The sequence below is a fragment of the Molothrus aeneus genome, chromosome 2 (genome assembly GCF_037042795.1).
Source record: "Molothrus aeneus isolate 106 chromosome 2, BPBGC_Maene_1.0, whole genome shotgun sequence".
Lineage (NCBI taxonomy): Eukaryota > Metazoa > Chordata > Aves > Passeriformes > Icteridae > Molothrus > Molothrus aeneus.
This window is the reverse complement of record NC_089647.1, coordinates 4279230-4304125: the sequence shown is the minus strand read 5'-3', so window position 1 is coordinate 4304125 and position 24896 is coordinate 4279230. Positions and strand designations below refer to the sequence as shown.

The following is a 24896-nucleotide window of genomic DNA, read 5'->3' as shown; positions in this document are numbered from 1 at the left end:
TGTGGTCTTTTATCTGATGACATTCCCAAAGGAACCCCAGACTTTAGAATTACATGATTGAGCAAAGATTTCACTACTTCCCTTGCTGTGTTGGTGTGACAGGGGTAAGCTTCAGGCCACCCACTGAAGGGTGGCAGTCCCAGTGTAGATTTCCATCCCTCCTTGTGTGGCATCTCAGCAAAATTTATTTGCCAGTAATTTCCCCGGAGATCCTGTCTTCGTTACCCCTAACACAACTCTTTTGTTTGTGTCAGGGTTGTTTTTACAACAGGTTTCATAATTGCTTGGTATAGATTGTACAATATCAATCATTCTTCTACCTATTACTACTTTCTTCAGATGCTTTAAAGGATTTTCTGTTCCCCAGTGGGTACTCTCATGATCCTGCTGGGCTATTTCTTGAAGGAGCAGAGGTGGAAATAGAGCCTGTCCTGCTGGGGTAACAGCCCACCCACTTTCTTTGATCTCAGCCTCAAGAAACTTAATTGTGATCTCTCTGATCATATTTTGGGGTAAACTCCAACAAATCTATTTCTATCTGTGGTACCACTGCAAGAATGGCCTTTTCTGCAACCCCTCTTGCTGCTTTATCAGCAAAGTGATTTCCCAGTTCAGGGGCTGTTATCCCTTTTTGATGACCTCTGCAGTGCATGACAACTACTTCCATAGGCTTCCAAATACTTTGCAGGAGTGTAAGAATCTGTTCAGCATGCTTAAGCTCATTACCTTGAGCAGTTAGCAGGCCATGTTCCTTCCAAATAGCTTTGTGGTTTAAAATCCCATATGATCTCTTCCCAGTGGCTTATTAAGTAGAAAATTCCTGCCCTGGTAGCTTATGTTTTGCCTCTCTTGTCCAGGGAAAGTCTTACTCAGTCACAGATTTGCTTCTAGTGAGGAGTTGTAATAGATGAATCAGTTCCAGCCTGCTTCTTCCAGTGAAATCCTTGGAGCATCAAACAGGCATTTTCCTTGGCACATCAGATGACAAATGACCTCATGCTTCCCAACTGTATTAGCTGTGCCATGGCATTCTGAACATAATTCATCATTTTCTCCTCTCCTGGATCCCAGGCAGCAGAATTTCCTCATGTAGAACATTGCAGCTGTTCAATTCTGCTGCCCATTGTACCCTGATGCAGGCTTGATCTGTGATTTTAATTCTCTGAAGCGTGGGCTTGCATTTCACCATCCACATGATTTCATACTCAGAAAACTAAAGTCTGTATTTGAAATGCCTCATGGACCTTCTGATTGCCCTGGTAATTTGATTCAGACAGCACTGCCAGAGACATTCAAGAATACTGAGGTAAATGAATTTGTTCAAGCCCAACAATTCTGAGTAGCCCAGCAGCCACCTCATCATTCCTGTAACGTAGAAGTAATTTCTTGGGCTTCTTTATTAAGAAAAAAGTGAGAGAGAAGACAAAAAAAGTAAATAGAGGCATAGACCTTATCCTAAGGTATTCCATACCTTGCCTTAAGCAGTGTTTGACTACAAGGCCAATCCTCAGAACACATTTCTATCGTTCAGTCAAAAGTAATAATTACAGTTGCTCACAGCAAAGTCCCCGAGAATCACAGAAGGCATGAAAGAAATTGTGTCTAGGGAGAGTCCCTTGCCTGTGGCAAAGCAGCTGTATTCAAGTCATTCCTGCAAATAAATGTCTGACCTATTCTAAAATAGCCTGAGTGGAAGGAATCTCAAAACCTGCCCAAGCAATGCATTCCCATGAGAACACTTCTGTGAGAAAGGTGTTCCTAATGTGTACACTAGAACATAAAATCATGAGATCATCTCATTCCAACCCCCCTGCCATGGGCAGGGACACTTTCCACTAAACCAGGTTTCTCAAAACCCCATCCAACCTGGCCCTGAACACTTTCAGGGATGGGCATCCACATCCAGCTTCTCTGGGCATCCTGTGCCTCACCACCCTCACAGGAAAGAATTTCTTCCTGATATCCAATCTAAACCTACTTTATTTCCACTTAAAGCCAGTCCCCCTGCAAGTCCCTAGATCCAGGATCATCCTTTCTCAGTCCTTCTAAAAAAATTATGGACTCATTTGAGCTCCTAGGAAAAAAGCCACATTTATAAAAATAGGGATCATTGTCTCTGTAGTATGGATAATGCATGAAGTGGTTAAACCATGGATATGTGGTGTTAGTTCCAAGTTTGATTTGCAAGTGTTTATGTGAATAATAACTTTAAAGAGCTCTATTCTCTTGTATAATGATAGCTGCAATCTCTGAGGAGAACAGCAGAGGATCTAGTAGTTCTTCCTGGGATTTCTTATAAATAATTGGTGTTCTTCATGGACCTGGGCACCCTCATACCTCATTTCCCAACCCTTCCCAATATATCTTTCTCCAGCTTTATTAGCACAGTTGTTACCCTTAACATTCCAGATTCAGCCGCCCAGTATTCCCAGGTCCCCATTTCATTTGACCAGCACTATGAATGTGAGGGCAGCAGAAATAAATAAAGTTCCTCATTTTTTTTCTATTTTATTTATTTAAACATAGCAAACGAGAAATTAAAATGAGGAAACTTGACAGCACAAAGGTCCGACCACTCAAAACTGAGCAGCTCCTTCACATAGAGGACCATGACTTTGCTCTGAGACCTGGATTTGGAGGTAAGCAGCACATGCCTGCACCGGGCTGGATAAGAGTTTATCCTCTCTCTGGAAGTTTACTTGAACTTTGTAATTTCAAAGGGAATGACAGACTTAATGACAGCACAGCTCAGTTGTTGTACTTCAGGAAATAAAGAAATACAGAAGTAGTCAAAGACAAGGGGCTTCTCTGTCTTTAGTGTATCAATAGGAGAAACTGCTCAAATTGTCTGCTTTACAGAACTAAGTAAAAAATACTATTACAATAAGGTTCTTTGAGAACAGTGATTCAAGTATCCCTGTAGACTGCACAGCTAGTAGCAATTAGCAAATTACTTAGTCATCAGAATTGTTTTGAGAGATTGAAATGATCCATCAGTTCCTAAATCTGTTTGCTGTGTACAAAATTAAAAAAAAAAACACAACAAAAGCCACCCACAGGCCTTCAGGTTATTATGATATTGTTTCTGTCTTGTTGGGCACTGTGATGATTATTTGTTCATTTAACTAAATTGCATCTGGATCAAGGGAGTATTCAATGGGATGTTCACAGTTTGGATTCAATTTTGACTCTCCTTCATGGAAGGGAAAATGAGAAAGCTGCCCCACTAATAAGCTTTGTCTGAGCCTTTGCATCACCACTTCCCTTTTCATGACTCATGAAAATGAGACTGAACTGCTCTGCATTATGAGGCCAAAAGGAAATATATGAGGACCAATAATCAATTGTGTAGACAAACACAGATTTGGGAGGCAAGCTGAGGTCTGGGGAGCTGCTTTTGTTGACACCAGCTGCTGGGATCTGGGGCCTGCTGATTGTGCCAAGACAGAGAATGGGTAAGGAAAGCATCTTTGGATGCACTGGGAGAACGGGAAAGGGTTTCTTGTTACCATAGAAATGATGTCTTGTCAGACAGCAAAAACCTTGACTGGTTTTGAATAATAGTTGAGATACAGTCTGTCTCTTGGCAACAGAAATTCAGATTTTCTCCTGCCTAATACCTGTCTTGTCTAATATCTGTTAATCTGACATCTTCTTGTTACCTTGCAAGGAATGTAAATTTTTGAGAGTGTCACCTCAGAAAGAAGGTAGCACTTCCATGAAAGCAGACAGAGGTTTAGGATGTCCTTTATCACTGGATCATGCCAGAAAACACTATTGATGATGTACATAAAAGCAGCTTTGAGAACATAGCCTGTGATCTGGCAGTTGTAATTTTTCCATGGACAGTGAGGATTTTTCACACCCAGGATTTTTCTCCTTGTCCTTTTTTTGTAGATGACTCTTCACAGAGCCCATCCAGTTCCTCTTGAAACCAGCTCTAGATTTTCCACTGACCTCACTGCACAGGCCTCTCACTCATCACATTGCCCTGGCTGTGATTTCAGCTGAACTCCTGGCTTTCAGAAATAGCTTTTAGGAGGAGAGTGCCTCAGCTCTGCTTCTCCTCTGTCACCCACATGCCACACTGGCATGGGAAGCACCTTTTTTCTTCACACACTTCCAGATTTTCAGAACTCCCTTAAGATGTGGAATGTGAATCTCTCTTAGACTAAAACAGATCCACTGGCATTTTTACAGCACAGAGTGAAAAAAGTCCCAGTGAAATGAGTGTCAGTCCCAGATTTATACTCCAGAGTTCCTGTTTTACCATTGATTCCAGTGTGTTGCAGTAGTAAGGAGTGGTTTGGCTTTCATAAGGCAGTAGCAGAGATTTAACACACAATTGTGCCCTCATCAGTGGACAAATTTCTCTACAGAAACTTGACTCTGAATAACATCCCCAGGATTATTTTATGACAGCAGACATGGGGTGTGGGTTTCTCTGAACAGCAGTGATGATTAAGTGTGCAGCAGGAGGAATCTTACCTAGAGGAGAGGGAGAAATTAGAGATATCATTGCTACAGTCATTGCCAGAACTGTTACAACATAACCCTGAACTGCACTGAGACTTACAGCACTGTGGCTTTGTGCAGTTACCACAGGTGAAATGTTGAGTTTGTTTCCATCAAATTTAATGAAGCAGCTCTGTACTGTGACTCATGAGGGGCTTGTATCTGTCACATGTCACATCACATGATTTATTCAGCTCAGCACAATGCATCAGTTTGCAACAATAAAAAAAACAGATCAGGAAGGCTGGATAAAAAATAAGTATTTATTCTTTACCTTTTTTATTTTAAAAAGTATTTATTCTTTACCTGTAGAAGAGGGATGGGTTTTTCCCCCTCTCCTATACCCCATTGTGATTTTCTTGGTATGTCAGGGAGTTGGAATGACAGGTTTTGTTAATCTGGCTCCACCGTGCCCCTTTGCCTGAGAAGGTCAATCACCCTTTGCACCAGCTTAGGAGAAAAGGTAGCAGGGAAATTCATGCTGCTGCAGATTCCTCAGTTCAGGGAACTCAAATCTAAGTTTGCCTTGTTTGATTTCACTTTGCACAACACATGCCATGTAAATGAGCAGACCACAGGACCCAGAATTTTTAGTACCTACAGTTAAGCTGTACAAAGAAAAAACAGAGGGAGCACATGCTGAATTTGATTTGTAAACTGAGCAAACATGCACAGAGAAAAACGTGGGGGAAATAAATATAGAACTGTTGGGCACTGATGCTACTGGCCGCAGTGTTACTGGAAATAATTGTGGAGGTGAGAGATCCATTTTTTGACCAAATGAACACAACTCTGCTGCCATTTATATGAGTGTATTTTGGCATTCTTCTGTTGATTGTAGTGCCATTGCAGCTGCACAATCAGAATTTGACTCTCTGACTGTAAATTTTTAAATTTAGTCCTGACATTGTCAGTTTATTAGTAGATTATAGATAAAAGCCAGAGAAACATAGAGCATTGAGATGAAGCAAACCCAGCAACTTCTGGCAAGCTGATCTTACTCTTTAAAAATGTTACTTTGCAGTTCATTATACAGTGAGGATAAGTGAAGCAAACCAACAATTCAGTACGCCAGAACTTTAAAAATCTAAACTTGACATTGTTGCATTGTTGCAACTCAAGAGCCTAAGCCAGGCTCTTGAGTTGTTCATGGAAGCTGGTGGTGTTTTTTTCCTTTCCTAAATTTTTTGTTGTGGTTGTTTGATTGTTGCCTTCTGTGTAATGTCACGGTCCTGTATGGTCTGGAAGTGAGAAGGCAGCTTAAACTGGGAGTGGAGAAAAAGTCAGAAATGAAATTATGCTGCCAGAACCTCTTGGAATGATTATCCCCAAGTTTTAAACTCAGCAAGAAAGGGTGAGCACAGACAATGAATGAGACTTCTCAGCATATCCTGACTTGTAACAGCTCAGATCTGAGTGCCACAATGCAAACTGCCATAGCAGCCAAGACTCCATGTTGAGAGAGGTCTGACAGCAAATCCATAGAAATGCTTTAAGTCTACTTTTTTCCCTATTATACATCTATTTATATATATTTTTTTATTTTCTGAACTATCTTATTTCAAAGTACTGGTGGAAGTAACACATACATGTGTGTATAAATGTCTATATATTGTTTTTATATATATATATATATTGTTTTTTCTTTTACCTTGTGTCTTAAGGACATGTAGTTTCCTACATTACAAGTGTGTTAGTTAAAGTTTTAAAATTGATGATCTCTTATTTTTCAACCAATATAGAAGATAATAACATAAGCAAGTGTTAGAAATGATGAAAATAATTTAGCAGCATTTAGCTGGTCAAGAGGTAGCAGTCTTTCCTGAAAATCTGCATCTCAATCTGCAATTAAACATAATCTTCATTCTGAATTTTCAGAGGATCAGAAATCCCATTATCTCACTCCCCCTTTATGCTTCCTCCCTCTTCAAAATATATTATATGTATAACACATATATGTACATAATATATTATATATAATATATTATAATATAATATATTATATATGAAGGTAAAAGGGGAGAGGGAAGGAAAGAAAATATGGCCCAGTGTATCTTCAAAAAGTGCTGCAAATCTAACAACTCTTTGCCCCAAGACCTTTTATTTTTTGCACCACAGCTCTCCCTGAAAGATGAGAGATGTCTTCTCCCTGTGGTGAAGACTCACATGGGTGGAAGTGGAATGGCTTTTTATTATCTCTAACTGGAAGGAATAGCTGGCTATCCAGGACAGGAGGGGAGGGAAAATATATTGACTATTTACAAGACCTCTAATAGACTTCCTCTGGATTTTTTTCTTTCACATTGCTAAATCTTCCATTCCAAGAGCTGGTTACTGTTCATACCAGACCACCTGTGTTTCTTACTTAAATAAGAAAGAAACACAATAGTAACAAGAAGAAAATACTGTTGCCAGTAATTCTCCTGTTCCTGTCATTGCAAGAAGAAATTTTAAAAATCCACAAAGCTTCACCTCCCTTGAGCTTGTTTACATTTCTAACCAGCTTTCTTCCTCTTTTTTAGAAAAATGTCCACCCGCAGATCTTAATTCTCCCCATGTCTCCATCTCCTACTGGCAGATTTTTCTAGACCTTCCTTTTTTTCCCAGCATATACTTTTACAAAGCCAACTGGGTACAGTTGTTTCTAAATTCAGCATTTATCCCATAGATCTTCAGGTGCAATCTGTTGCGTGCCCAAAGGTCTGGCTATTATAAAATATTATAGCATTCACTAAAGCAGTCATTACTACTGTGGAAATTGATCCTAAAAATGCTAAAAGAATAGCTTTTTTACATAATATCCCTTCTAGAGAGGGTATTACAGAATTTGCCTGATGTCCTATCTATTAATAAAATTCAGTGCTCATCAAGGAATTCTTTTGCTATGCTTAAACCTTTAAAATAAAAGACTGGAAATGGCTTGCATGAAGTTAAACCTGTCTGAAAACAATGCTGTTTTTTTCTGCTGAGGAGTAATTATCCTGAAAATCTGTGGAGCCTCCATTGTGAAAATCACTAATCCCTCTAAAATAATGATTTATAGTGACCCTCCAGAAGCAACTGAAGCTGCTCAATTTAATAACAAAATCCTCTCTGCCATCCCCAGTTTTGTCAAACTGGGAAATTAAAACCACAGCTTTGCTCTGGTTGCTTTTTTTAAAAGGGAATTTGATGCTGTTGTCTGATGGTCAGCCAGAGATTGAAATTCTCAATCTAGCAGGGAGAAGGCTGTGGTGCAGACACAGAGGTAGATGAATTGCACTTTCCTATTTTGGCTGGTTTAGGAACCTTTTCAAATCTTACTGTAATTATGCTTTTTTATAAAAGCATCCTCTTGTGACAAAACAAGTCCAAGGGATGAAGAAATTACAGTTCCCAGCTGCCTGTTCCCAATAGCTAATTATCCCTGTTTCTAGTGGAGTTGATTTTTAATCACACACACAAATGTTCCCAAAAACCATGAAGGACTAGACCAGACTGAGGCCAACAGGTATCTTGTTGGGTGTGCTAGTGACAATGATATAGAAGTGCTCCAGATGAGAAAATTGAACAGCACAGTGTTCTTATCTGTGCGGTCTTTACTGTCTTTATTATCTACTTATATTTGTTGCCAAAGTAGAGTCAGAATAGGTAGGAAATATTGGCAGCTGCTCTGATCTGTTAATGATGGATCAGGGCTGGGGTAGGGGATGTGCTTTTATAATTCTCTGTGCTGAATGCTAGACTGGACAGTGTTTTCTCACTAAGCATCAGGAGTAAGGTCTTTGTCTTTCTTCAGAGAAGAGAGATCTCTTCTCAAGCAGTCTGTTTCACACTTCTTGCATTTCTACCCAATCAGGAACGAATTTAATTGTAACAGTTCCCTTCTAATTCAATTCACTTTAGAATTGTTCACTGTATTTCTCCTGGCCATAGGTTTTAATTTCTTTTATGCTATTCATTGTCGCCACCAGCATATTTTTATAGTAGTTCCCAGTGCAGTACAGGCTATCCTTTCAAAGATTTAGGTGTCTCTGTGTGTATTTATGGATAAGTGGCACTTTGGTTTGTGTGCATGCAACCAACATAACCATAAGCTGCCATTGATTTCTAGTTCTGTGACCAGTTCCTTTGTATCTGCCCAGAGGAGCTGAATTGTTGATGGAAATTTTGCTCACACTGGAATAATGTTTGTTTGGGAAAGAAATTGTCTGTAATTTTTGAAATGACAAAAAATACTAGAACTGCTATCATCACACTTGGAGCAGCAGTCACTAAGAAAAGCCTTTGCCTCACTACACATGACACATGGCTTAGAAAGTCAGATGTCTGATTCTGGGATGTGATTTGTGCTTAGCTCCTTGTTTGCCTGAAGAATGTTGATGGGAGACATTTAACTTTATTTGCTTTAGATTTGTCCTTGACTCAGGAACTGGTAAAACCTTTCTTGACATTGAGAGCTGTTCCCCCTCTCCTCCTGTTCCACCCGCATAATTCAACATAAATTGTTGTTTGCATTTAATGATGTGTGAATGCCTTTTGTGAACGATGCTCACATCAGGTGTAAATTCCACAATGACTTCTACTTTGGCTGAACCTGTTTTTAGTTTACAAGATTTCAGTGGAATACAGAAAAGATGACTCAGATTACAACCAGGCACTTTTGTGCCAGTGTTTGCTTCAAGCTGGTATTTAGTATAAATAAATTATTTTGGTGTTGTGATCAAGACAAAGCAAGAAGTGGGCAAAACTAGTTTAGGAGAAGTTAAAAAATTTCTGTTGTTTTGTATGAAGGAGTCTGGCTGAATATATTCATTGATACTCTTGAGCATCAGCCTCTGGAGCAGCTGTCTTTTCCTAAAGTCTCTATTCTCCAGAAGAAGAAGCATTTTTCCAAGTGCTGCTTAGTGTTTTACTGAAAAACTTTGCTCTCTAGAGTTCCTGAATCTCATTTTGGGCTTTGACCAAGAGGAGGGCATTCCTCTCAGAGAGGGACACAATTTCTGAGCCAAAGAGCCCAGCTCTTGTCAGTGCCTAAATATTTTCTGGTGTGCCCTGCTAAATCTGAACATGTCTCACCTTTATTTCCCATGCACAATGCATCCTCATCTGTTCTGTGCAGGGATAGACTCCCCATTAAAAAAAGACAAATAAAATCAAGAGATTACAGAGCCAGATTTAAAAATACCTCTAAAACAGTTCAAGATCTTTACTGGTAAGAACTGGAGGCAGCTGTGTAATCCTCGAAGGCTGCTATTTTAAGGATAATTCCAAAAAGGGACACAATATTGTGGCTGGTTATCACAAGAGTGACGTTCCTGGACTATTTTGTCTTGACAGGGCTAAAAGGGAAAGACAAGAAAATGACAAGCTAGAAAAGCTGTTGCTGTTCAGACTTCCTTGTATTGATGTTTTTAACTGGCTATTTGAAATGTGTACTTAAAAATTTTAGCTGGCTATTTTTCACAAAAGTGATTGGAATCCTGTGTACAATAATTACTGATTTTCATGCTAAAAGCAGAATATTCTTAGGGTGGTGGTGTGTATATACATATATGCATGCTCCTCTCTTCCTCCCCTGTCAGGAAGTGATTAATCAATTTGTGGAATGACATAAGCCATGTAGAACTACATCCTTCATTCTTGATATTTCACACTGAAAAGAGTGGAAATAATTTCATGTTTGGCTGTAATTTTTAATTGATTTGGAGTAACATCATCCTAAAAATGCACTCAGTAAATACTCAACACAGTGACAGAATATGATTAGCATGTGTACAGCTTTTCCCTTGTGAGGTGGTGAGCAAGCAATGCTTTCTCATGAACAGCTATACCAAACCTTAAACAGCTCAGTAACTAAAGATAATAAGAGTCATAATAAGTATGTTTTTTGTGAATAAGCATTGGAAGTGGTAAGAATATTTGCAATATTTGATGCATTCCGTGTATTTACTCAGCTTTTCCCATGATGGTTCTGAATTGCACTCCAAGGGGTTCATTAATTAGCTGTGGCATCACAAGGACACAGCCACTGCTGGCCAAACTGCTGTGCCAAAACCAACTGGTCTGCCTGCAAAAAGAGCACTGAAGATCTTGTGCTTATTTTCACAACTGCTTAGCTTCAGGTTTTACTTTGTTGCCTTTTATCATTCAGCGTTTTAAGGTGGAGAGACTGCAGTAAATTCTGGGATAGAGTACTCTCTGTATCCTGCTGGTGTTGCAGTCTTCCATTTAAAAATAGGGATTTTTGCTCCTCATGCCTCTTTCTGTTCCCATGCAGGGTCACCAATACCTGTGGGCATTGATGTGCAGGTGGAGAGCATTGACAGCATTTCTGAAGTTGACATGGTGAGCAGAACTGAAATAAAGGGTTTCACTAAAAATACAGGGGGTTCAGAAACATCCAGATGGATGATACAGAATAATGTAGGTAAAGAAAGCAAACCCTAAAGAGCACGTCCTTGCCTTGAAGCATGCATTTAAACTAGTAAGTGTTGAATTTCTCCCTGGGCCAGAGGAGCAGCTCAGAGTGGGCAGTGCTCTGGTTTGAAAACTCCATTGCATGATGAGGCTTCATGTCCTTTGCTTCTTTTGCCTATGCAAATCTGAGTATTCCATAATTGTGGCATGGGTGGAGCTGTGATCATAACAAATGGAAAGAGAAACATCAGTTCCAGAAATGGTCCTGGGAAGGAGACACTGCAATTAGGGCCTGTGGTACTGGAATGCAGGCTGTTCATTCTTCAGCCCAAATTGTTACTAATATTGTCAGTATGAGCTCCTGCACTCCTTCACAAAACTACCCAAATCATAAAATTATATTACAGGGCCATAAAATCATATTACAGGGGAAGATCTAACTCTCTTCACAGTATTCTTACCAGAAGCAATTGTTCTACTGAGATAAATGGTGTCTGCCTAATAATACAAAATTTATATAGGTGAACACAGAGCAGTCAGGCTGTGCAGAAGCTCATACTGGCTTTGCAGCATCCACTCCATCTCTTCCCACATGTAGATTTGCAGTCATGATGTTTCTCTAAATAGGATCATAAAATATTTGTAATAATGTTTTATATTAAAAGAAGAGTGTAGTTATTATTGTAAAATATACCTGCTTACTCTTGTGATATTCATTGAATTGTTTCTTTATGATGCTTTTAATTAATAAATGTATTAATTTAGCCCCTGTAAAATATTTTTACAAAATGAACAGATTTGTGGATTTTAAAAATTGACCTAGTACTCATGAAGAACTCCAATTAATCCCTTGGTAAAGGAACCCTAAAGGAACCACAGTCCACTCTTGGAGATGGTTGTGAAGATTTTCAGAGGAAACATTTTTTCCATCTACTCTTGTCTGGTTTTAAAGCTTCTTTATTGCTGCACACCTGGACCAATCCAGAAGACCCCTGGAATGTGTAGAAGTTTTACCTAAGGATAAATGAAGTCTTAGCCTCAGACACCAGGGACAAGACAAAATCTCAACAATAATCAAATACAAACTCATTGAGTGGTGCTTGGTTCCTCTTATTAAGGATCTTTCAGATAATTTGCAGAGAAGAAATTGATCCTTTGCATTGAATTGATTAATTTGTGTGTTTTCTATTGCACATGACTAAAAACAAGTATTGTCTCCTTTTATTTTTAATGACACAAAGGACTTCACAATGACTTTATATCTCAGACACTACTGGAAGGATGAGAGGCTCTCATTCCGCAGCAACAAAAACAAAAGTATGACTTTTGATGGACGGCTGATAAAAAAGATCTGGGTGCCTGATGTGTTTTTTGTGCACTCCAAGAGATCTTTCATCCATGATACAACTGTGGAAAACATCATGCTCCGAGTGTACCCCGATGGCAACGTCCTCTTCAGCCTGAGGTGAGGAAATACCCTTCCCTAAGAGCATCCATGGCTGCAACTGTCATGTAGTGGCTGTAATTGAAATGACTGGAAATATTTGCAAGTAATTACAAGATTCTCATACTGGGCTGGCATTAATCCCCTGGCAGCACATCGTGGGAAACTGGTGTGACAGTGGGAAAATTAATTGAGGATTGAAAATGTATTTTTTCTATCATTCAGATATTGTTTCCTGTCAAGGGGGTTAGCAAGTGTTAGTTCCTTGCCAGTGGCTCTAGCACTATTGCTACTGAGTACAGTAAAGCCCAAAATTATTAACTAATTTTAACTAATTATTAACTAATTAACTAATAATTTTGGTAGTTTTGTTTGTTTTATTCTTTTTCCTGAGCCTTTTAAAACTGCCTCAGCTATTTTCACCCTGGCTTAGCAGTTAACATGCCAGTGATAGAAACCAGGGCTCTAGATAGGCACAGAGAGCAGATTTTTGGTGCTGATAGCACCAGTGTTGTGGGACTAAAAGGAACTGGAAAGTGAAACAGCAATTCCAGAACAGGAATAGCAAAGTCATTAATGTGTCTCCCTTCCCTCTGTATGTTACTGCTTTGCTTTATGAAGGAGATTTGGATGATGTGGCAGAAATAGTTTTAATGGAGCAATTTTCCCCCTAGGGTAAGGGATCTGAGGCCTGTGCATTGCTGAAATTCAGTTTGGCACTAATTAGCTCTGAGCACAGCAGTGATATTTCACCCAATCTGGACAGTTTGAAGATTTATGGAAGCATTTGAGATTGTGGCTGTGTAATAATCGTTGCAACAATTAATGAATTTATCTCCTCTGTCATGAGGACATGCAGAAATCCTCACAACAACTGTACACCACTTTAAAGCAGTGTATGTTCAAGAGTCACACTGACAGTAAGGAACAATGAAGTGATGTGCTTTTTATTGCTGTATAATTTCCATAATTCTTGAGAAGGAGGGATCAGAGGAACTATACCCCTTCACTAAGGCTTATATCAGTGATTCTCCAAGTGAGAACCAGGAATTGTTCTTTAGATGTGCCTTAAAACACCCTTCTTTGTATTGCCAGTTTTACATGTAGTAAGGAAATTATATTCCAAATACTTACATGCAATAAATCTGCATATTTCACAGTTTTTCTTCAGTGCCTGGCATCCAGCATTTTATTGCAGCAAAGTGAAACCAAAATTCAGATCTGTTGCTAAAACAGACTTCCTTTTCCTCTTTTTCCATGTCCTTTAGCCAATAGCTGAAGGATGGAAACAACATCCATAGTTGGAAGTCCTATGCATGTCCCACTCTTGGATCTCATTTCAAGCCAGTAAAGTCTTATATTTGTAAAAATCCAGCTACAGTGTGGTTACTGAGCACAGGTTTCAAAGGGCACTTGTATTACCCCTCACTGAAATTCCTGTGGGATTCCATTTGAGCAAAATTGAAACATTGAACTTAACCATCAAATGACATGCAAGCTGTGACAGGAAAGGGAAATTTGCCAATATTTACCACATTTAATTTGCTGCCCATAGCAAGGTCAATTTTTTTTTGTTCTTTATTAAATACAAAGGGGTATTTGTCCTCTAAACATTTGTGAAAAAGCAGGTGGAATGTGAAATAGGCTTTGCCTAGATTTCCTTAAGCTTTTTACAATATAAAGCATTTCATTTAAGAGGAGAGTAAGCTTCCAGAAATTGCAGCTAATATCTTTTTACAATTAAATATTATAATCATTCTAGCTGGGAAAACATCCCTTGAAATAATATTTGCGTTAATCTGTAATATTATCTACTTCAGTCTATGAGAAATCAAGTGAAGAAATGTGAACTCCCTTTGTTTATCTTTGTAATTGTAAACCTTCAAACCAAAATGTGTGAAAGGCTAATGAAGGATCAGGCCAAATATAGAGTTTAAAAATCAAAGGTAATGTATTTAATAATAAAGACTATTTATGGTTTTTTTTTAAGATGATCATCTCAAGATGATTTAACTTTATTTCACTATCTTGAAGCTATTTTAGAGGCATCTAAAAGGGCAGAAAACCTCAATCAATAGGATTCTAAACAGCAGATTGGTACTAAGATGTGTGCACAGCTAAGAAAGTGTGAACTTTTTCATTTTCTTTCTGTTTTTCTCTTCTTTTCTGCAGAATAACAGTTTCTGCTATGTGCTTCATGGATTTCAGTAGGTTTCCTCTGGACACACAGAACTGTTCTTTAGAACTGGAAAGCTGTAAGTTTAATTCCTAATTATTCTTCACATGTGCATTCTTACCAGCACTCCCTCTTGTGCATAATACCTTTTTCACTTACTTTGATGTGTCACCTGAACCCTTCAGCATATACATATGAAAGTGTAAGCAATTTCAGATCTTTCCAGACCTCAGTGAGCTTTGGGAAGGTGGAAAAACCATGATGCACCCTGCTTTATTCCCACTGGTATATATTCCAAGGCCTAAATCTAAAAATCTCTCAAAAAAACATGAGGTTTTTTTTCTTTGAGAAAATAATTGCGCAGATTAAAAGTAAAATAAAAGGTCAATATTTGACTTGTTGGAAAAATGAAGATGGGTGCTTGTGTTACTGTGAAACATCTGCTTTTTCACCCCTGCCTCAGTTGGAAGCTGCTGGCAGGGCACAGGGCTGGGCTGCACTTGGAACAAGATGGAACATGCTCCTGGCAAACTTTTTCCATGCCAACTGACAAATTGGTGTGAAAAAGTGTTTCTTTGGGGTTTACCAGATTGCTTGAGTGGTCTTCTCTCCCTAAGAAAGGAAAGAGGAAGTGATTAACTTTAGTAACTTTATAACTTCAGTTTCTGCTCTCTCACAGATGCATACAATGAAGATGATCTGATGTTGTACTGGAAACATGGCAACAAGTCCCTGAGCACTGATGAGCACATCTCCCTCTCCCAGTTCTTCATTGAGGAATTCAGTGCTTCCAGTGGACTTGCTTTTTACAGCAGTACTGGTATAGTAAGCCCCTCTCCTCAGAAGAGAGCAGCACAGGATAAAATCATGCAGAATGTCTTTCATAATCAAATTATTTGCTAATAAATGAAGTGCCTGCTGAGAGATCAGTTAGAATAAGGTCTTGTCAGTCTGGGGCCTTGGTTCTCTTTGCATTACCAATATAAAACTTTATTTTGGGGAAAAAAGGCCATAATAATACTTGTAACTTCATATTTGGCATTAAGAACCTGAAAAAAAGCACAAAAAATCACAAAAAATGTGCTGTTCTGAGCTCTTGCAAAATCATGGTGCTTCTCTGAAAGCCTCTGGAGTACTGAATTTACAGGAATCTTTATGTCCTGGCTATACAGAAAAGCTTGAAAATGGAAATCCTAAAGGGCCAGATACTAGAAAGCAAACAAGAGGAATTCCAGTGTGTTTTACTAGCTAAAATATCCTCAGTTTTGGTGCTGTGTAACATCACTAAGTCTGCTAACTGGAGGATTTTCAAATGAGACTATTACCTGTTCAGGTCTAATTAATGATTTGCTTAATTTTCATTGTTTATACATATAGTTGCAGGGAAAAAATTCCCTTCCTGTCAGTGCAACATAGTTTAAATTCAGGTTGATCTGCCCCAGACAGGTTTTATTTCTCCCTGTAGATCTCGCTCTGTACTTTCTGGAAAGCTGCACAAGGCTTTAGGAGTTCATTGTTTGATTTCATGCAGGGTGAGGGGTTTTTTCCTTGTATTTTACATGAAATTATAAATTTTGAAACAATTCTCTATGTAAGTAGTCTAACCATAGGTTTTTAACCAAAGAAAACAGCACTCTTGCTATTGTACTTTACAGTCTGAGTCAATTCATTTCAGTTTGGTTATTGCCCTTTATATCAAAACAGATGAATAAAAGAGAAATTACTCCATTTAATATGATGAAGTGCACAAGTCTTTGGAAAAAAGCCTTTAAAGAAAGCAACAGATATATTTATTTGGTGTATTTTATTTACAGGTTATTTTCTTTTTGTTTTCAAAAGAGGGCCATTCATGTTTGTGGTGGCTGCTACTGAATGCAGAAATCCCAGTTTAAATTATGATGCAGCCTAAGCAGTGAGGAATTCACAGCTTGATAAGGTTCTTCACCCTTATCTCCTGCTCCTGTGTGAGCTAAGGACAGAGCTCCATCTTTCAAGAGCCACTGTCATGTGGATACCCTGCTATGATAACTGTGCCTTGCTGAGAGCTGCCTCAAATTTGTCCTTGTTGCCAGAAGGAGACTGGGATATTTTCCACCAGACTGGGTCCCAGGAGCTCAGCTGGCTTCTTTCTGCCTTGCTATTCTCATCAAAAACCACTCAAGGCAAGCAAAGAGAGCCTTGTGCACTGCAGGGCACCCTCACAATGGCCCTGCACCCAGGGCTTTGCAGCACCTCACAGCATCTTTGACTTTGCAGAGTGCAACTTTACACTTAACATGCAGAGGTTCTGTTGGTGAGCTTATTCAGCAGCATAAAGGTGAAAGCAAAGACTTTTTTTAAGTCCCAGGGACCACTGGGAAGCATGTGAATGATGCTTGTAGCATATCTGGTAATCAGAATGCTGTCCTTTGTGGGCTTGTCTTTGGCTTTGAGGTTTGGTTTTGTTCAGGAGGTTCCACTTTCTCTTGGTTTTTTGTTTCTTGTTGGAAGCGAATTTACCCTCCAAGTAAATGATAGTGAGAACAAACAGCAGCACTGTAATGAGAGTCATCATTCCCACAAAGCAGCTTCCTGCATTTCAGGTTCTGCATCTCCTTTCCTGTGAATCTCAGTGAACAACACCTGTGGTGTTTAGGCTTTTGGAGTTCCCAGACCTCCAGAAGAGCAACAATTTAAATCCTGTTTAGAGACAATAATCTTTAAAGCAAAAAACCTTCTCCACAACTGAAAACACAGTAGAACATTTAATATTATTTGGGGTTCATTTTGATATGTTCTTCTCTATAGAGTCACTCGTTGTGATGGCAGGACTGCTCCAGCACGGGCTCACAGATGCCTCTGTCAGTCCTGGACAGGCAGATGCTGTGCAGGCACCCACTTGTGCCTTTTTACCTCCCTGAAACCTGGTTTCCCTGCCGTGGCAGGAGGTGCAGCACGGATGCAGTGCTGCACAGGGAGAGCACGCCCCAAATTCACTAGATGGCACCCTGTCCTCTAAAGTGAGTGCTGGGCTGGCAGGCAGGCAGCTCCCCCCCAAAAAAAACCCCAAAAAAACCAAAAACCAGGAAGGAAGGGCTGCTTCTTGTCAGGTAATTCAGGGAAGGCAGGGTGTTGGCATCACTGCACAATTGTATCCTGTCTGTATTCTCCTGGCAGTTTCACTTCAAGTCTATTTGATTTTTTTCAATTTCCCAGCCTCAGTTATATCAGAGTGTTTTAGACATGCTCCCATAAATGAGGGAGGATGGACAGTTTGTAAAGCACTGTGTAAAACTACGGTGCTGGCAACATTTCTGAGGCATTTACTGCCCCTGCTGTGGGTACACCACTCCTGCCAGAAGGAGGGGCCAGCAAACAGAGCTCACAAATAACACAGCTCTCTTCTCTTCTCCCCCAACCTGTTCCTCTCCCTTTTTTTCCCTAATAGGTTGGTACAATCGACTTTTTATCAACTTTGCACTCCGCAGACATATTTTCTTTTTTGTGCTACAATCCTATTTCCCAGCCATGCTGATGGTGATGCTGTCTTGGGTTTCCTTTTGGATTGACAGAAGAGCTGTTCCTGCCAGGGTGTCATTAGGTAAATCTTTGCTGTATGTTCTTTGGGAGGTGTAGAATTGAGAGGGGAGGGTTTGGAGTTACCTTAGCTTATTTACACAGGACGTGAGCAAAAATATCAGATAATTGCCTGAACAACACTGTTATTACCTCTCTTGTCATTACCTGTAGTCAGTCTCTACATTTGGAAAGGGGATGTTTGTTCAGACTGGCTTTGCTATTTTTGGAAACAGCTCACATACCACAAAAGCAAAAAGGGATGATTCTGCAGATTTCCTGATAGAATTTTACTTAATTGCAAAACCTGGGTTTTCCTTCTCTCTTCCCAGCAAAGTAATAGGTAGGAACAGGCAGTCAGATCCCTCCCCAAATCCATGGATCATTAGGTGTAGCCCAATCTGTGGAAAAGCTCTGCAGCTCTTCTTTTGCTCAGGAAACACTCACTGTCTTCCTACCAACTTGGAAACAGTTGCCTTGTGGCAAAGCCTTTCATTGTGGGACACCTTAGAATGTTTGCTTTGGTGTCTTAGCTGTACAAGGCACACAATCTTCTGTGGAAGCCAAAAAGTAACTTCTGAACACCTCAGCTCAGGGAAAGAGGACCTATTACAGTGGTTTTTATAGAAGTTTGGGGTTTTTTTTCTCACTGATGAATCAATGGATGTCACTCCAAGGCGGTCTTTGTTGTGAATATAATGCTGATGGCCTTGGAGTGAGCACATTTTTTCAAAAATTAGGATCCCTGAAGATCTGATGGGAATTTGTTAAGATATCTAAGGCAACCATAGTGCACCTTCAGATGTCAGGTTAAAATAAAGAAGCTCCTGTTCTTTCTTCTCACTGATGCTGGTCCCAAAGCCAACTGTATGTTGCCATATTTCTTAGGCAAGAGAAAAAGCCCTCATTTTTCTCTGTAACTATATCAATCTAGAAAAAATAGGACTGTAGCCACTCAGATCCCTTTCTATTGGCACAGTCTAAAGCTGTTAATACATGAGATATAAATCTCTTTGTTAATCTGTAAACAAATTATGGTACCGCCCACCTACTTTTATTAATGCATCTATGAATTCCTTTTATTTAGAAGAAATTTAACTTCATCTTTACAAATAAGTTTTTAATTCTCAGTAGGCAATTTTTAATGTTGTCAAGATGATTTTGCTGATCATGTTTTTTATGTATGGATTTCTGCAGAAGGTTATGCATCAGGAGTTCCATGAATAAAGCACATTTCATTAGCATAATCATACATAATTTATAGGAAACCTTAACAACAACGTTTAATAAGCCTAGCTCCTTGGCCTAGGGTATATGTACATTAAATAAATTGATTTCTTCTTACATGGTGTATTTCAAGCTCCATCCTTCAAACTAAAAAAGCTGCAGTGAGGTAGGGAGGAAGTTCTTGTATGTTCCAGTGGACTTGAACTGGTGTAGAACTGGAGAAGGGCTGCAGAGACTCAGCTGACAGTGCTGTCTTCCAGAGTTACATTGATTTCTTTAAAAGCAGAACCTGAGTTGAGTGGTTTTTTTTTTTTTTTTCCTGAGCTGGAGCAAACCAAAATGAGATGAACAGCTGATGTTAGAGCAGAGATTGAAAAGATGAGGGTGAAATTTTGGTCACACTGAGGCAAACGATAATTTTTTCTTAGTTTCAGTGGCTGTAGCATTTTTATGCTAGATTGCTTTTAGAGAGCTGTGGAGTTATATTTGTTCTCAAAAGTACAATTTGAGAAAGGGTTGGGAGGGAAAATGATTCTTTAGTGATTTTCCTGGACAAGAAAATACAGAGTGGCAGCCCTGGCTCTGGGAAGTGAAGAATGGCCACAGCTTTCACCTATGTGTGGCAGTGCCCAAAGCTGCCACAGAAACGTGTTCCTTGTGCTGCTCAGTGACCATTCTGAGCAGAGAGATGATTTAGTGCTCTCAGCATTGTGTGTGATGAGTCCTTCATGGTTCACTTCTCAGAGCCCATGTGAGGGAGTTAGAGGGGGTGTCAATCACACTTCCTCACAAAGCTCTGCTGTCCAAACAGAACCAGCTGGCCAGAACTGTGATAACCTCTCTCTTCTCTCTGGCAGGTATAACTACAGTGCTGACAATGTCCACCATCATGACAGGAGTAAGTGCCTCAATGCCTCAAGTGTCTTACATAAAGGCTGTGGATGTGTATTTATGGATCAGCTTCCTTTTTGTCTTCCTGTCAGTCATCGAGTATGCAGCGGTGAACTATCTCACCACAATTGAAGAGAGAAAACAACTCAAAAAAAGGGGCAAGGTACAACCCTCTGTGTTTTGTTGCCTTCTGAAAGCATCATGCAAGCCACAGAGTAGTCCTAGTACACCACTGTGATAACAGAACAGTAACAATCTCTGTCTCCACTCTGTATCTCACTTTCTTTTTTTTCACTTGGGTGAAGGGAGACAAAGTGTCCTCCTCTCTGAGATCCTTAAAGGTCTGTGCTTTCTCTCCTTTCTCTTGTGGCAGAGCTTAGGGATATTTTTTTGCCCCCTTTTTTCCCCCTCAGAGGAATATAACCTTCCTTCTATTTTCAAATACCTATCAATCAAGGTATTTCTCCTGTCTCTGGAATAGACCTCAGCATGCCCTCATATGATATTCCTCCCTGTTTCCTGTTTTTTTTTTTTTTTTGTCCCAAGACCAGATGAATGACAAGGTAATTTTTAGAAAAGTGTGCCTGAAACAGAAATAGCCACAAGTTAAACATCTGCTTTCTGTGAAGCTCTCACTTAAAAAACCTTTGCTTGAAGAATATCCCCTCTGTAAACTCATTTGCTGGAATATCATGAGAGGAGGAGCACAGAAAGAATGCATATGTTGCTCACATGATTGGATAATCCCATCAAAAACCTACTCCCAGAAATGTCTGAAGTGTTTTCCCACAACTCCAGCTGCACAGACCTACAGGAGAGAGTAAGATTCTGTTTCAGGAGCTGAGGCACGAATTGGCAGCCAGCAGCTGGCAATGATCAGGCAGACAAGTGTGTTTTATGGCATTTGATGACATTTCCTTGCTCATGTCCCGCTCAGGGGGGCAGGGCCCACAGAGAGCCATACTGTGGGACAGCCCTGTTCTCCACATGCTCAACACTGATGGTTTATTCATTTATGATTTGCCACAATGGCTCCTGCTAGTAACTCTCCCTTGTTGCCAGGCTTCAGGAATGTACAGCATGGACGCAGTGCAAGCGATGGCTTTTGACGGCTGCTACCACGACGCGGATGAGGACATGGACCTGAGTCCCTTCCCAGAGCCCTGTGAGGAGAATGAGACCAGGGCAAGTCAAACCAACATCTCCAATGCTGACACCCCTCGCCTGAAGAGGAAGAGATCTCTGAAGGGAAACGTGGGCAGGATTATTTTGCAGAACAATCATGTTATTGACACCTATTCCAGGATTATATTTCCCAGTGTATATATTGTGTTCAACTTTTTTTACTGGGGTTTGTACATATGAACAAAAATGCTTATAAGCAAGATTTTATTTTGTGTATGAGAGTTGCATCATACTTCAAAAATAATGCAACAGCAGTAGAGGAAAAGGTTACAAATTTCCAAAAGAGACTCCTGCATCAAACCTGGGCTGGTTTGGTCAGCAGCAAAACTCTTCATGAAAAGCTCTCACATGTCTGGGTTCTTTTCCAACTGGACTACGCAGAGCTTCACCACGGTGATCCCATGCACAGGCTCCACTGCAGTAGCACAGGAGCTGTGTGCTCACTAAGGGAGCCCTTTGTCACCCCCCTGAACAGACAGCAGCTCCCTCCTGAGCTGTTGTCCTGTCTGTGTCTGCACTCCAGCCCTTCCTCTCGAATCAGCCTCTCTGTTCTTCACCTGTGCTCCATTTTGGTCAGCAGTCAGCACCAACAGCTTTGGGACAGCCTTGGGATAGCTCCTGTCCTTGTATCACTTCCTGCATTCCAGTTTTCCTGGGCAACCCCTGTGCACCTCAGCAGCCTCTGCCCTCGGATGGGAACCAGGGGGAAAATGATGGCTTAGCAGTGCAGTAGGGACCAGCAGGAAGCCAGGCTGATGGGGCTTTGTAGATTGTGCATCAGCAACACTTCAAGAAAACCCTTCACCCTTGTCAGCTGTCCATGACTCTCCATGGGACCTCTGTTTTGAAGAATCTGGCTCACAGAATCACAGAACTGGCTCACCAGTCCCTGAAGCAGCACAGGAATAACAAAGGCATTTCTGGACCCTGTGCACTTGCAGCCACTTCCCAGGTGGATGAGCAGTGTCCCCAGCACAAGCTGTGTCCTTCACGAGTCACCCACACACCTCTGCCTAACCTCAGCCTGCTGTAATCCCCTGCTTCCTGCAGAACCCTTGGCTTAGAAACACAGGCTTTGAGACAGAGATTTTAGACAACTTTGTCAAGAGAACAAACCAACCACGCCTTGGGTTCTTCTGCTTTCTGTTGCACGTGAACTTGGGGTTTTGCCTCCCTCCCTCTCGCTCTGGCTTTTGAGGTTGAATGTCCCAGTGAGAGAGGCTGCATCTGCCCCTTGCAGCAGTGATGCCCAGCATAGTTCCAGGAAATTAAAGGAAACAGCTGTGCCAAAACAGAGACACATACAGGAAAACTGTCAGTCTCAGATGAATTCTGCATGGAAATATCCTTAGATTCAGGCTAAGGAGGCTGAATGAAGGATATTCAGGGATAAACACAGAAAGTTTTCACAGCTCCAGAAAATAATCAAGATTACTTTTGTAACTTTCCCAAATAAGGAGCATTTTCCACTAAATTCCTTGGGTTTGTGTGTCATTTAATGAGCAGAGTTTATATTTACAAAGTCAGAACAAAATGATAATTTTGAAGTTCAAAATGATCATTTGGTGACAAAAAGTGTCACAAGGTAAATTCTTGGTCAAGTTTATTGGTCAAGGAAGTGGGAATAAATTTGGAAGCCTAAGCCACTCTCTGGTTTCTTTATTTATTTTATTTTCTTACTTTTTTTTTTTTTTTGTTCAATTTACTTATTTTCTTGCTCCCATCTTGTTTGTTCAGAGCATGGTGATGTCTCTTAACTTTTTCAAAGAGCTGCATTTGTCAAGCTCCCAGTTCCAGAGCTGGAGAAGTGGTGACACGGTGCCTGCTGAGTGACTGAAATCTCACGGAATGAGTGGGACAGATCGCTGCCAAACAAATGTATCAGAGCTGAGAGAGCTTTGATACTTTTCCAGGAAATCCTGTCATGGAAAGCAGAACCATACCAGGAATGACAATGCTGGGAATGCAAAGCCAAAGGACACACAGGCTTTGGCAACAGTAAGAGCACACCAGACCTCCAGCTGAGCAGATGTATAGTGTAGCTGTGTATAAAAACACACCATCACAGCCTCGCTCCTGCACTGCCTTTATGAGGCATCCTGCACAGATGTTCCAGATTGCCTGAGAAGATCCCATCTAGTTGCTCCAGACGTGTGTCTTCTAAACTTTTCACATGAACTAATATAACATCATTGTTTTCACATATTTATCTGCCCTACAAGAAGTGTTTGTTGTGTAGCCAACAGTGAAGCCTCATCCTCCAGTGGAGAAACGACTCCAAATCGGTTCCCTTTTCTAAATTCCTTGTGGGATTTGCAGCAGCAGAAGCCCTGCAGCACAGCATGCCCAAGCCCTGTGTAGGCTGCAGCAAACTGGTCCTCACATGGGGGTGTGGAGGAAATTCCTGCCTGCATTTACCTTCCAGGCACATCTGTACAGGTGCCAGAGAGCTGCAGAGCTTGCTTTTGGTGGAGAAAGTTGTTTTTACTTTCAGCTGTGCATGAAACCGTTGGCCAGGGGTTCTCCCCACCCTGAGTACTGGGCAGGGGCACCTTTCATTAAACCAGGATGCTCAGACCTGACCCTGAACACTTCCAGGGATGGGATAGCCACAGCTCCTCTGGACAGCCTGTGCCAGGGCCTCACCAACTCACAGTAAAGAATTTTTATTTTCTAATATCCGATCTAATCCTCCCCTCTTTCAGTTTGAAGCCATTCCCCTTGTCCAGTCTCTACGTGTTCTTGTAAATGATGATGACATTTAACTGCATGCTTTTACATTAAAGCATATAATTTTTATTTTCTTAATGCAGTGACAGGGATGATATCAGGAAAAATTATGCTTAAAAAAAATCTATTGCTTGTATAAATAGTAAAGGATAACAGACAGTATTTCAACAAACTATTTCTTGTCTAGAGGGTGCTAGAGGGCTGGCTAAGCTCCCGTGACCCTGCGAGGTGTGTGTTAACTTCCTGACAGGTATGGTAATAAATACTTTCAGTCAATTTGTCTCTGCAGACCAGCACGGAAGTCTTTAAAAAGGTATTCACGAGTATTTCCCATTCCTGCTGGTGTTGCAGCCAGTCCCATGCGTGGGTTTTATATCCCACAATATTTACTGTGAGTTAAAGCACCACAGGCATGATGTAAATACATCCTTGGTGAGTGTTCATCCCGATGGCACTCAGGCAGTTATGCTGAGGGTACTTTGTGGATTTCTGGAGCAGAAATAACAGCTTGTCACGATTTCTGTCATCAGCTGAGGTGCAGGATGTGGCCTCACTATTTTTAACATCTGCTGCTACACCCATCTGTAAGAAGAAAACATCCTGTGGGTGTTAGCGTAGGTGATGCAAACTTTTAAGTCCGGACAACTTCATTCTTAAAGATTTTATAGTTCTTCAAACTATCAGTCCACAAGAATAAAGCTTTAGCAAAGCCTACCTAACATATTTTTCTGATGTCATTAGCCAGTGTAAACGAAACCCTTACCAGGCCTCTTT

At 40.5% G+C, this 24896-nt stretch overlaps 1 protein-coding gene across 1 annotated transcript in view; it reads left to right on the top strand.

Moving 5' to 3' along the window:
• Positions 1-23038, top strand: part of GABRR3 (gamma-aminobutyric acid type A receptor subunit rho3) — a 34744-nt gene extending 11706 nt beyond the window's left edge. The window contains exons 3-10 of the mRNA XM_066568152.1: positions 2527-2639; positions 10775-10842; positions 12156-12379; positions 14531-14613; positions 15214-15354; positions 17962-18114; positions 20174-20370; positions 21270-23038. Coding sequence (XP_066424249.1) covers positions 2527-2639; positions 10775-10842; positions 12156-12379; positions 14531-14613; positions 15214-15354; positions 17962-18114; positions 20174-20370; positions 21270-21572 — 1282 coding nt within the window. The 3' untranslated portion in view covers positions 21573-23038. The remainder of the gene's footprint in view (positions 1-2526; positions 2640-10774; positions 10843-12155; positions 12380-14530; positions 14614-15213; positions 15355-17961; positions 18115-20173; positions 20371-21269) is intronic.
• The last annotated feature ends 1858 nt before the right edge of the window (positions 23039-24896 follow it).